The sequence below is a fragment of the Eulemur rufifrons genome, chromosome 7 (assembly GCF_041146395.1).
Source record: "Eulemur rufifrons isolate Redbay chromosome 7, OSU_ERuf_1, whole genome shotgun sequence".
Taxonomy (NCBI): domain Eukaryota; kingdom Metazoa; phylum Chordata; class Mammalia; order Primates; family Lemuridae; genus Eulemur; species Eulemur rufifrons.
This window is the reverse complement of record NC_090989.1, coordinates 81,763,211-81,776,635: the sequence shown is the minus strand read 5'-3', so window position 1 is coordinate 81,776,635 and position 13,425 is coordinate 81,763,211. Positions and strand designations below refer to the sequence as shown.

The window sequence follows — 13,425 nt, the reverse complement described above, 5'->3', positions numbered from 1 at the left end:
TGTAGGATGACTTCCCACAGTCCATTTGTTTATTTCTTCCTTTGAAAAGATGCTTTAGGTAAATGTACAGAATTGGGAGCCACTATTTTCTAACTTTTTTTCTCTATAGTTTCAATTTTATCCAATCAGAGGGGGCTGGACTAGTTGACCTTTTGAAGGTCTTTCCAATATTAATATAGCTTCAGTCTAGTCATGTGTCAGACTCTGGGTAACAACCAAATGGCCAAGAATTCACATAAAGAGTATATGCTGAATTAAACTGGCATTTGTTTTATATATGTATCCATCCTAGCTATTTCCAACTATGCTGAATGCAATTTAAAGATAACCCAAAGGCAAAATAATTCTTTTTTATTAATTTCCTCAGTCTTACAGTCGTACGTATACCACTTAATAGCTTCTTGGATTTCTTTGTATTTCAGTGACTGGTATGTTCTTTTTCTGGGTAAAATACTTTCTGTGTGTTTGTACCCTCTTAATGGATTAACTGTAAAATGTACCTACCACACATTTTCTAGTTTAAAGGTCATTTTCATTAAAAACATTTTCCAGTAGTTTTTCTAGATAAACCAACTTATATACTTGGTAGTTGCATGGAGCATATACTTGAACCTCTTTGAACTTCCTTTTTCAACTAACTTGCTGTTTTCAGGTTGTAAAGAAAAATGTAAACATTACATTTGAAACTTCACTAATTTAAACAGGACTAAGTGGCAGCAAGTGTTAACATGTTCCAGATTATATCAACACTGGACTGTTACTTTATTACTGGACTGTTAATTTATTATTGGGTCAGGAAGAATAGGTAACAAGATAGTTCTTCCTATGTCCTGTTGCTAAGGCAACAGTTGTTTCTAAGCAGACACTCTGCACAACAGCCCAACAACAAAAAGCAGAGCTTAGGTCATTTAAGTTTCCTGGTACTCAAGGTTAGTCTTAGTCCAGGATTCTTTACAGAAAAAAAGATATTATTTAGATAAAAAATCTAGTACAGCATTAATTCTAAACAGCGTTTTTTACTTTGTTTAACTCACGTTTACAGTTTTCTAGCTTATACTGTTCTTTGAAATTTTGAGCCAAGTTCTAAATTTTCATCAGAATTAACGTTTGAAGGATCATGTGCATTCAAAATGTAAACACTACTACAGGTTTCTGAATTGCAGAACAACCTTTATAGCTGGTCACTGTCAATAGAAAAGATGCCTTGCACATTCTCAGAATTGAAGCAGAACTCAGCGTTGTAGCCTAAAACCCTACTAATCCTTTAAATGAAGCTTTATGCCTAAGTGGATTTTATTTTTAAATATTTCTGGTGGACGGTTTTCTTTAAGGTAGGACATACATTTTTCAGTATACTGAAGACATAATAGCTTTCAGTGTGGCATAGTTAACATGTTTAGGATTTGACTTTGTATTAAGAAGCTAGTTACCTAATTGCTCCCCCCCACCCCATTTTTTTTTAATTTTTTTTGAGACAGAGTCTCAGTCTGTTCCCCGGGCTAAAGTGCTGTGGTGTCAGCCTAGCTCACAGCGACCTCAAACTCCTGGGCTCAAGTGATCCTTCTTGCCTCAGCCTCCCGAATAGCTGAGACTACAGGCATGTGCCACCATGCCTGGCTAATTTTTTGTATATATTTTAGTTCTTTGGCTAATTTCTTTCTATTTTTAGTAGAGACGGGGGTCTTACTCTTGTTCAGGCTGGTCTCGAACTCCTGAGCCCAAACGATCCACCCACCTCAGCCTCCCAGAGTGCTAGGATTACAGGTGTGACCCACCGCGCCGGACCCCCCTATTACTTCTCAATGGTTTTGCTTCTAGCTGCCTTCTACCCTCCTTGCTCTTGTTTCTTGTAATTTAGAGCACATAAAGGATGACAGAGAAAACCATGTAACCAAACTTCTAGAATCAGAATATATAGGTATGGGCTTATATGCCACCCATTTGCACACAAGGCATCTCAAATATTTATTGAATGGTTTGGGTATTGTGTAATCGTGATCTGAATAACTAGACTATTTTCATTTAAATGCTTTCACAGTTCTCTCATCATTTGGAAATACTTGATGGGAGAGAATTTGCTTGAAACTAAAGGTGGGAGAAGACAGTTAACTACCAGGACCACTCAGCCCACTTTCATTACCAACAGAGCAAAGTTTGTATATACAGTAGCTTAGGATTCATATCTAACGTCAACCCACATGGCCTGTAAAGGCAAAAGGGAAGGGGCTAAGGGACACACACACCTCTGGTATTCCAGATCTAACATCAAGGCTATAGATAGGAATTCCTCTCTAGACATCTGTTGAGAACTGATACGCACATAGTGAATTGGACAAGACACCCAGGGCTTATTTATTCTAGTTTCACTAGCTGTATAACCTTGGAAACCATTTGCTCTGGCTTTTTGTTTCCTTAGCCATAAAATGTGGAAGAATCCTTACATTTTTCAGGTTGGCCATTTATCCTTTTTACAGACGAGGGAGCAGGAAGGAGCCCTAGCAGAGACGACTTGCTCAGAATTACCTGACTATTGCAGAAGTCTGACCTGAAATCTACCTTCTATGCTCTACGTGTTTATAACTTCCTCTGCGTTTTAAGAAAGTATTTGTCTGTAAATACCAACTGGTAAAGAAAAAGGCCCCAAGCTAGATGTATAATGACAAATACCAGACTCACAACTTGGTATTAATACTACCAAGGAAAACATGCTTGGATTATCAGAACTGTGAAAGATGCCACAGTACAGACGATAAGAGCACAGAACATGGGATCTGAAGAAAGATCAGCCTTAGCATGTCTCCTTGGGTGCGTCTTAGCCTCACTACAGATTCCTCACATGTAGAATGTACATAATAAAATTTAGTCTATTGAGATACAAGGAGAATGCTAAGCACAATGCTAGCACATTGTAAGTATTCAATAAATGTTCACATCATAGATCCAGTATTCTGTAAGAATACCGCTAAAAGACAAAGGTTCTTTTACAGATTTCATATACTTCAGTTATCTATTATGGTTCTAGAGCCCCTCACCCGGATGACATTTAAATGTTCAGTTTGCCTAATAGCCTTCAATGAAATTTGGATTCTTCTACTTGAAAAAGGTAAGCCTACAGGAAAATAAAACTGATGTGAAAGAAAAATATGCTCTGCTGTGCTCCTCAGTATTATTTTAAAATGGTTTACATTGTCTTAGCACCTGTTTTAAGACGTATGCTATTTGCACTCAAAAGTATTTGTACCTACAACATTTAAGTGTTCCTTCGTAGAGTTAATGCTTGACTGCCTATGGGCATATCACATTATTTGTCTTTTAAAACTTTGCTTTTTAGTCTTAAGGCTCTTGTCCATAGAAACATTTTTTTTGAGTAGTCCAAAGGTCTGAAATAAATGGTCAGTAAACCAAAATACAGTTGATCTTCATTATTATTGGATTCCTTACTTGTGAATTTGCCTACTCACTAAAATGTATTTGTAACTCCAAAATCAACACTTGACATGCTTTTCTGGTCATTTGTGAATATTCACAGGATGGCAAAAATTCTGAAACATTCCATGTGCAAAAACAAAGCAATGCTCTGCCTTCTTGTTCAGCTCTCATAAACAAGTATCCTTTTTGTGGTTGGTTTAGTGCAGAGTTTCATGTTTGTGCTTTTTGTTGGTGATTTTGCTGTTTAAGATGGCTCCCAAGAGTAGTAGTGAAGTGCTACCTAGTGTTCTTAAAGCAAAGAAGGCTATGATGTGTCTGCTTAAGTTACAGTGCTGTTGGCTGTGAGTTCAATGTTAATGATAGCAACAATACATATTACATATGTAAAACAAGGTTATGTATGGATCAACGGACAAAAGCGTGACCACAGGCTCATAAGAACCTGTATATCCCTTGGGAACAATGGTTCAGTATTCGCTAATTTAGTGTTCACAGCAACTTTGTAGGAAAAAACTATGGTGAACAAGAACCTTCATGTCCCCCTTGTCCCTGGAATTAACAAAAAAATTTATCCTACACAAAAGCCTTAGAAGCTAGTGCTTCATTGTACACTAAATTGTAACAGACTTCATCAGATTTTAAACAAGGTACAGGGTATAAACAAAAGAACAACTATACCTTTACTTTAAAATGCCAATAAAAATGATTATCTCCACTATTTTTACCTTGGAAGTCTTCGTGTTCTCCATTAGTAAGAACTTTACGATAATTTAAGAAAACTTGGATGGTAGGTAGTTAAATTTATCATCTCAAGAGCTACACATAATATCCCTGGATGGGGAATACAGACTAGTTAGCTTACCTCAGATGTTTTGTACAGGGCCTCTGATGAAGATCCTCATATTTTGTTAGATGGATAGTAAGTCATTTGCCTTCAAATGTCATTTAAATTTATTAGTATAGAAATTCTTAGTAGTCCAAGCTGAAGAATATTTTGATATTGAGGACACTAAAATTTTCAGTTTTGATGTTTATGCTTGATCATAACAATTATAAAACTTGGATTATGTCAAAAAATAACCAATTTGAGGAATAATTTGTAAATGGTCAGTATCTTTGAGGGGCTAAGTGAATACAATGTTAAATACTTGATTAATGATAGGACCTGTACTCTCAAATCTTTGTCATACTGTTAAAGAGTTTTTGATGTATGAAACTAAATTCTGTCAGTGATATTTACATACCTAGGTCACTTTGTTAGGTCAAAGTCATGGCTAAATTCATTTTTAAATACAGGGTTCCAGGTAGCTGGACCAGCTATCTGTACCTTGAACAGTTTTTCATCCCAATAAGAGTCCCTACTTCAATAGCTCGTGCCGATTCCATCATAATATTTATCACATAGTTTAACTACCAGTTTTTCCCACTAGACTGGAGGCTACCTGAAAGCAAGGACTGTCAACTTCACTTTGCCTTGAAGAGTATACCAACTTACTTGCTAAATGAGTAATGAATAAAATTTCTATTGAAATGGTGTGCATTTGTCCATCAAATATTCTTGTCTATAATCTGACTTAAAATCTTCAAATTTAAATGAGAAAATTATACCAAGGCTTTGATTTAGCTTATGCTAAATCATTTTTAAAAACTGTAGCTCTGAGGTATTTTATTATAAAAAGTTGGTATTCATATACATAAACTAATATGAACTTAAAATTCATCATACATTCACTTCATTTTTTAGCTTGACCTTCTAGTAAATCTTTAGCTTCATTGATTTTGGCTGCTATATAAGGAGATCCTCCTATAGGAAGAAAGAAAAAGGAATAGTTATAATATGGATTCTCAATTTCTGCTTAGTAAAAAGCTACTCTCATTTCAAGGATCCCAATACTTATCTGAGGTGGAATTAGTAGAAATTATTTTTTAAAGAAAACTATGACACTGCAACCAGATCACTAAGTAAATGGTAATATATTCGATCAATGGGAAATGAGGTAATTTCCATGAAAGAGATTTCCACAAAAATGACACCTTTTTAGGATGCTTAACATGTATCATCGACATAGATGTGCCTTTGAAATAGTGTAAGTTAGCCTATTCATGATTACAAATCATGAATGAACATCAATTTATTGTACCATGTTACTTTAAAACCATGATATTCTCAAGAGGCTTCTGAACTTTGTTGGAAAAACTCCAGTTTCTTTAAATCCTTTTTCTATCCTTTACAGTTTTTCTCTTTTCCTATTATAAACTGTCCCTTCACAATGTTTACAGGTACCAATCGGCTGGAGCAGTGATTCTCAAAAGTGGTGTAAGCCCAGCAAGAAGCATCAACAGGAAACTTGGTATAAATGCAAATTTATAGGCTTCACGCAGACCTACTGAATCAGAAGCCCTCCACATAATACAAGCTAAACTTTGTAAAATATGCTGAGAGGCCAAATACGAAACAATCAGAACCCTGTTTAAACTGTCAAAACCCATGAAAACTTCATGAAAAGCCTCTCTTCTATAAGCAAAAGGATTTGAGCACTAGAACATGGATTTTGTGGTCTTAGTTTTGGTATTCAAAGGAAATATCTGCATTCTTTCAACATAGCCAAGGCTGCTTATAAGGGTATCAGAAATGAATAAATCTCATAAATTTCTAACTAGGTAATCTCCATTTCAAAGTACCTAAACTGGATGGAGAAGAGTTAGTTTTATTAACTGAAATTTAACATTTTCTTTAATTATGAATATAGGTAAAACATAGTAAAATCAGCAGTATTTGGGACTGTTACTACTAGAAGTCACATTTTATCACAATTACAGATCTCAAAACAAAGTTTTCACTCAATTTCTATTAAGATGTCAAAAACACATTGATCCAGCCTGGGTGATAGTGCTCACAAAGAGGTTTAGGCATTTCCCTTATAATAGCCAAGGGATATAAAAATTCCATTAATAACATTTATGCCAACAACATATGTAACAAGAGTGTAAATAAAGACTGCTTACCTTTGTCAGGGTGATTTAAGAGCATAATTCGTCGATGAGCATCTCTTATTTTCCCTTTATTGGCAGTAGGGCTAATTGAAAAAGGAGAAGGTGTTACTTCAGTCTACTTCTGGATCACATCAAAAAATTGTACATAAAGGCCAATTAAAGATGTGAAACTGTAGTAAGTTAACAGTATGAAAAGGTGTTTAGGAACCTCCTAACACAGAAGGAAAATGCACATCCTGAATTGGGGAACCAAACTGCTCCTTAGAAAAAAGCAAAAAAAAAAAGTAAGGCATTCTCAAAAATATTGAATTTGATAAAATTCATTACAATAGTCCTTTTATTGAAAAGGAAAATATGTTTAAGTATTTGAAAATAAAGGCAGAAATTTCACCACAGAAAATGTCAGTTACAGAGAACAAGATTGAGTACTGTGTAATAATCTCTTGATAAGTCTATCTTTAAATGAATGAAAAAGTGCTTATGTGCCAGTGTGTCTTCTCATTTGACTTTTGTAGGAGTGTTTAGACCTTAAAAATGTACATGCAAGCAAGGACCACTAAGGCTCCAGTGACTAGAACTCATAATACCAATTTTCCTGGGACAAAATCATCATATAACTCCTTCCTAATAAAAATATTAAAAATATTAGAAATTATTTTACCTTACACCTAGTATTAATGCTGCTTCCCGTTTTGTCATTTTGGGTTCAAACCCACCTCTGTAATAACCACCACTGAAGGCCTGAAAGAAGAAATGCATTTATAAGGAAAGATTAGTAGAATAAACTGAAAGTTGTTAAGTTTATAATGGTTCATAGAATTAATCAGTAGCAAAACTAAGCCATTTCAGAGAACTTTAAGTGCAATTTCCACAGCATTTTGGCTACACCTAAATCTTATATCTAAGAAGCAACAAGTATTTTAATGATCATGAAACAGGTCCTTTTTTTCCCAGCCAATATAAACTATCTTGGAAATAAAAGAACAGTGTCTCACAGCCAGTTCTTCCAGTAGTGAAGAAAGATCATTCCAAATTAGCCATATTCTGGATGAAAATTTGATCTCACAGTATATGGTTTAGAACAAGTTCCTCAAGAAGAGGATTTGGAGGTCTTTTAAGACAAATAGCTCAAAAGTATTTTAAACAAGACTTTATTAATAAGATATGTATAGACTTTAAAATATGTATATGTACAGAGGACCTGCTATCAGGTCCTCTCACCTTATTATGTCAAAAATCTTAACTGGAAAAGCCTACTATCACTTTATTATGTCTCATTTAATCACAACATAAAAATACTCAACAGGCTGTCATAGCCAAACTCATTCTTAACTATAATCACAGAGGGTATGATCATAACGTCTAGTCATACTCTATAGCCTAATTAACTATAGCGCTAAATATCATGTTAGGTAGTGCCACGCCCACACAGTAAGAACAGATCACTTTAGAACCCTAGATCCCTGTGTGCTTGTGATGCAGAGCAGTTGAAGGAAAGCAAGAATGTGGACAGATGATGCTGAAGTTGACAGCAGGTGAACAATAAAGCTATGATAACTGTTCTAATACTATACTAGGATTAACACTGCCCCCATCCCAATTCTGTCACATATAACATTCAACTTTTTGGGGTAGCACCATTACAAAGTTCAGAACTTCTACACCCTCCTTGTGGAAACAAGAGAAGGGGCCCAAAGCAATCACTTAGAACGTTGTGGATGTTTGGAAATTTACCCCTCCTCAAGTGTGGCCCTAGGTTTCAAAGGCAGGCAGCAAAGAATTAGAAGAAATATTCACGAAGTCTTACAGATTTTGGTAGACTTTGAAAAACTTGTTTTACTTGAGGCTCCATATGCTTCATGGCTTGCAAAACATAACGGCCTAAAACCAATAATAAATAGAATAAACAAATAAATCCCCAATCTCCTCTAGTTCATTTCCACCCCTAAACCATAAACAAACCTGCAAATCCTGCAGCAGCAATGGTCAGTCCAACTGCCACCACTGTACTGGCCTGGAAAGAGAGAAAACAGTAGATGTTTATTTCCCTAATTCCCACCCTTCCTTATGCCCATTCCCCCCATCCCCTACTCATTATAAGTTGCATTTCAATAAGAGAAACGAGTTTTAAGGCGAAAATATTCTGCCCAATGATCCTTTAAAACTACTGCAACTGTTACACTGCATGCATTGTAAAGGTATGGGAGTTTTCACTATAGAAGAGGGCAAGTCGACTTGCTTATTTACCTCTACACAGTGAAAAAGATAACGTCCCTTTGAAAACTTCTTTCAGCCTCGAGCAAATGAAGTCACATTAAAGTTAAACCAAGAGCAGTAGAAATAAGGTTTCTAGTAGAGACGGCAGAACTGTTTACAGACAGCTCCCGTAAGATTCTGATAAAACATTTTCAATGATAAGCGTGGGCTAAACTAGGAGATTAGCTTATTAGAGCGCCTTCAGCACTATCCCACCTCACTGTCCTGTTGTCCCCAAATAGGAGAGAGGTCCAAATATGTTCAGGAAAGCAGAGATTAGAGTTCTATATATGCAAGAGCCAAAGGGGCAAGGAGAGAGAGAGAAAAGTGGCGCAAGCGCGGTGAGGATGTGTTAGAGCAAGGACAGTTATAGTCAGATGCGTTCCCACGAATGTCCTAGTCCATTAGAGACTCTGACCTTAGAGGAGAGTTCAAGGGAAGCAAAGCCTTGGCGCCCGGCGACAGCTGACCAGAGGCTGAAGACCATGTACCAACACAAAAACCCAAGAGGAGGGGGCCAACAGCTTTGTGTCCTGGTATGACGCCCCAAAGACCTAAACCTCCCGCCCAGATTCGTCCTAGGGAGCACAACCTCAGCTGCAATCTGCCCAGGCCAGGAGCTGAGGCTGAGACCTGGGCCGGACATCGCCCGGGAGACCCGAAGGCCGCACTCACCATGGCTCCGGCTCGGCTCCCCTGCTTCCACCGGGAGCATGTATCATCCCAGCCCAGAGGTCGCGGCCACTACCAACGCGCCTTTATCAGAGAGAGACGCATTCGCGGGTAGCAGGCACAAGCCTCCCAAGTACGGACGCCTCCGAAACACGACAGAAGCCGCAAACTAGGCCGGAAAATGTCGTAAAAGGGAAAAAAGCGGAGAAGGAGGAAAGTCGCTCAAGCAGTGGGCGGGCGGAGAACGCTACTTCGGGTTGGTTAAGGGTGGGCGGATCACTTCCCTTCCGGGTTTAAGGGTGGGGCTTCTCTCTGTTTTTTGCCCTTTGCTCCTGGGGTACGGGGATTTGCAAATTTTTTCAGGGAGGGTCATGGGCAAATGCTGTGCAGCCTTACTCAGAACGGTTTTCTTTTCCTACCTGTAAGCACGTCGCTTTGCCATTTGTTTATACTTGTCAAAGGTAATGAATATGCTTAAACATACTGTGACAGATTTCCACCATGAAGCCAAACAAATATGTAGTAACCCGGTGTAGGAAACAAGATATCCCAAGAAACCAAAGGAACAAACTGCACTGTGTCAGGGGTTGCTCGGTAGCATTTTTTCATTAAGAAAACTTTAATTAATTTATTTAATTTTTGGCAGGATCTCACTCTGTGGTCTGGGCTGGAGTGCAGTGGTGTCATCATAGCTCACAGCAACCTCGAACTCCCGGCTGAAGTGATCCTGTTGCCTCAGACTCACCAGTAGCTGGGACTACAGTCGCGGGTCACTACGCCTGGCTGCTTTTTAAAAATTATTTTTATTTTTTGCAGAGACAGGATCTTGCTATGTTGCTGGGGCTGGTCTTGACTTCCGACCTCCCACAGTGCTGGGATTACAGGTGTGAGCCACCACGCCTGACCAAAAGAACTTTAAAGGTGTGACTTGACAGGACTTTCTGTGAATGTTTGGATTTTCATTTTGTAGAATGAGATTACCACTTCAAAACCAATTAATACTCTGATCACGAGATCTTAAAATCCTACAACTGAAAAGTGCTATTTAATATTTCTTCTGCTACCCCAAAATAAAAGGCAGGACTTGATTTTGTCTTTACAGGGCATTGGTTTCATATACCCCTACATAAATGCTTGAGAAGAGAAAAATAATGGAGACGATAATGGATGTTTTTTGTTTTTTTTCCAATTTTTTTTCTTTTTTAAATTATTTTTCATTTTCCTTTTCTTCTTTTTTTGGACAGCTAGAGAGGCCAAGAATAATGGACGTTTTATATTAATAATTTGAGGTTTGCATGATCAAAATAAGTTTGGAGTTACTTCCCACTTAGAATTTACAGAGTTTTAAAAAATCTATTTATGTTGCAGTGCAATTCTGCTTTGATGAGTTTGTTGGCTATTAGATAAATATACAAATTTTTTGACTTTGTTTTTCTCATCTATAAAAGCAGTTTGCATTTTCATCTCTAAGACCTCTTCTAGCCTTAAGATTTTGTGATGTAATTTGTTGTCAACACATGATTTAAAGTGACATACTACATTAACATACTAGCATTAAGTGTATATCTTCTTCTTTTGCCTCCTTTTTATCGAATTTTTACCTAATAAGTACAAAATAAATAATCAAGTGAGGTATAAGACTTTGGGACCAAATTGGCAGAAACAAGCCAGAATGCTACGTGGAAAAATTTATTATGCATATTTTTGATATGTACAAACTATGGCATGTAGTTTGCTTGAGGAACAGATTACCTTACAGAAGCCTACCCTCAGGAAACAGGGGTTGGGTGTTAGGCAGGGACCAAATCTGCAGGTGGGAGATACAGGCCAGGAGGGCGGTTCCTAGGGGTGGAGAAGCCAGGGAAGGGACTGCAGCTAACAACTGCAAAGAGCAGGAACTTGAGGATTTGAGGCATACACACCTGTGGAACTACAACTTTGTTATAAGAACACCTGTCAATCACGTATATTGATCATCTGGTAACATCCCACACCTCCCGTAAGCCCTCCCCTGGGCCAGGCCAATAAAAGGAAACCACCTGGTAGTCCTAACATCTTTCTCCACTGGTAGAGACTGACTCATTTCTCTCTGGAACGTTTTCTTGCTTTGTATAGCTTCCTTCTTTTCTGCAATAAGAGCTGTTTGTGTGGAATTGCTTCCTGTCTGTGGTCACTCCATTGCATTGGCCCTGCTTGTGGATTTTCCAAGCAGGGAGGCAAAGAACCAGGACAACAGTCTACCAAGAGGCCAGACCTGATATTTGGTGCGAAAACCTTGGATCCTCTCTCTTTTGAAGGTAAGGTGATGGAGTATGTGTGTTTTCTGGAGGTTGCCTTGTCACATTGTCTTTATGTCTTCTTGCTTTCCCAACTGTGGTGAAACATGGTGAGTAGTGCAAATGTGGTGCAAACCCTGGAGTTCCTGTCCTTTTTGTTACAACACGAGAACTCAGGAAATGGAAATCCCATCCTGCTACATGCCAGCCCATGTCTTATGGGTCTCCCCTCACCCTCAGTCAATTGGCTGCCTGCTCTCTGTGGAGAGTGGTTTGTCCTCAGGCTGAGGAGATAGTGGAGTGGTTGAAGGGAAATCTTGACTGGAAAACCTGCCTGACTATAGTGAGGCCCCTGTAGCAACATAAGTGTTCTCCCTTACCCCTATAATTCCATCTTTCTTTTTCTAACCAAAACTTAGTTTTCTAGGACTAGGTTCCATGACATCCCATGCTGTTTCAGACTTAGAGAACTGAGGGTAGACTGACCCCCATCATCTGCCACATGGTCATGGTGGGGGGAAGTTCTCACCGGGTCTCTGGAGCCAGGGGAGGGCTCCAACCATGGGAATGGGACATGGTGTCCCCACGGTGAAGTACCGCCCAGGAGAGGAATGCCTAGTCTGAAGGGTAATCTACTCTTGATCTATTCTATTCTCTTTTCATAGAGACAATGGGACAGGAAACCTCATTTCCCACCAATTCTCCCTGGGATGTCTGTTAAAAAACTTGAAGACCCTTGGACTCAACAGCCCCTGCAAATGGAACTCGTGTTTTTCTGCAACATCACCTGGCCCCAATACCAACTGACAGGCAGAGAATTTCTGCCTGTGAATGGGATTCTTAACCTGAATACTATCCTACAATTAGATCTCTTTTGTAGAAGGGAGGAAAAGTGGTCAGAAATTCCCTATGCTCAGGCCTTTATATACCTGAGAGATAACCCCCAATACTGTGAGTCTTGTGTGGAGAAGTGTCAAATTAAGAGGACAGAAAAAGATCAGGGTGCCTCTTTGGCTCTGGAGAAACCTCAAATTTCAGAAAAGAAATCAAGTAACAACAAAGGGTTATGGCTGTAGCCCCAGCCCCAGAGGAGCCTCAAACACCACCAGAATGTGGTCCACCCCATCTTCTTTACCCCTCTTTTCCAAGTCCAAATCTACCTCCCATATGTCCTTTACAGGAAGTATGGGGGCCCACAGGACAGCCTGTGAGGGTCCATGTTCCATTCTCCATGGGGCATCTCAAAACATGTAAGGAAAAACTCGGAAGCTTCTCAGCTGACCAGAGAGGCTCATAGAAGAATTTGAACACCTGATGATTTAACCTGGAAGGATGTGTGGGTTTTGCTCTCACGTTGCTGCTCGCTAGACGAAAGAAATAGGATTGGGCAGCCAGTCAGGTTTATGGAGATCAGCTTCATGCACTAAATCAAAATCTTCCCCCTGGAAATCAAGCAGTTCCCCAGGGGGACCCAGGGTGGAATTACCAACAAGGATCAAGGAAGACCCCACCTCCGCAATCATATGATAGTATGCCTTATAGGAGGCAGGAAAGCTATTCAGGTAAAACCAGTTGACTTTTCTAAATTGGCAGAGGTGGTTCAGGAAGGGAAGAAAGCCCAGAAATATTTAGGGAAAGAATCACTAAAGTTCTCAAGAAATATACCAACATGGGCCCTAACTCACCAGAGGCAGTAATAGTAATAAATACTTCATTAACAACTCTTATTCAGATATTCACAGAAAACTCCAGAAGTTGGCCTTGAGACCCCAGACAAATAGAGCCCAGCTACTGTCAG

The 13,425-nt window shown here is 38.8% G+C and overlaps 1 protein-coding gene across 1 annotated transcript; it reads right to left on the bottom strand.

Moving 5' to 3' along the window:
* Positions 1-4,609: 4,609 nt before the first annotated feature.
* DNAJC19 (DnaJ heat shock protein family (Hsp40) member C19) lies at positions 4,610-9,567 on the bottom strand. The gene is made up of 6 exons (XM_069472881.1): positions 9,355-9,567; positions 8,386-8,437; positions 8,231-8,304; positions 7,085-7,164; positions 6,436-6,506; positions 4,610-5,233 (listed from the first exon to the last, which is right to left on the bottom strand). Exons 1-6 carry the CDS (start codon positions 9,355-9,357, stop codon positions 5,163-5,165), a joined length of 351 nt encoding a protein of 116 aa, XP_069328982.1. The 5' UTR covers positions 9,358-9,567; the 3' UTR covers positions 4,610-5,162.
* Between the last annotated feature and the right edge of the window lie 3,858 nt (positions 9,568-13,425).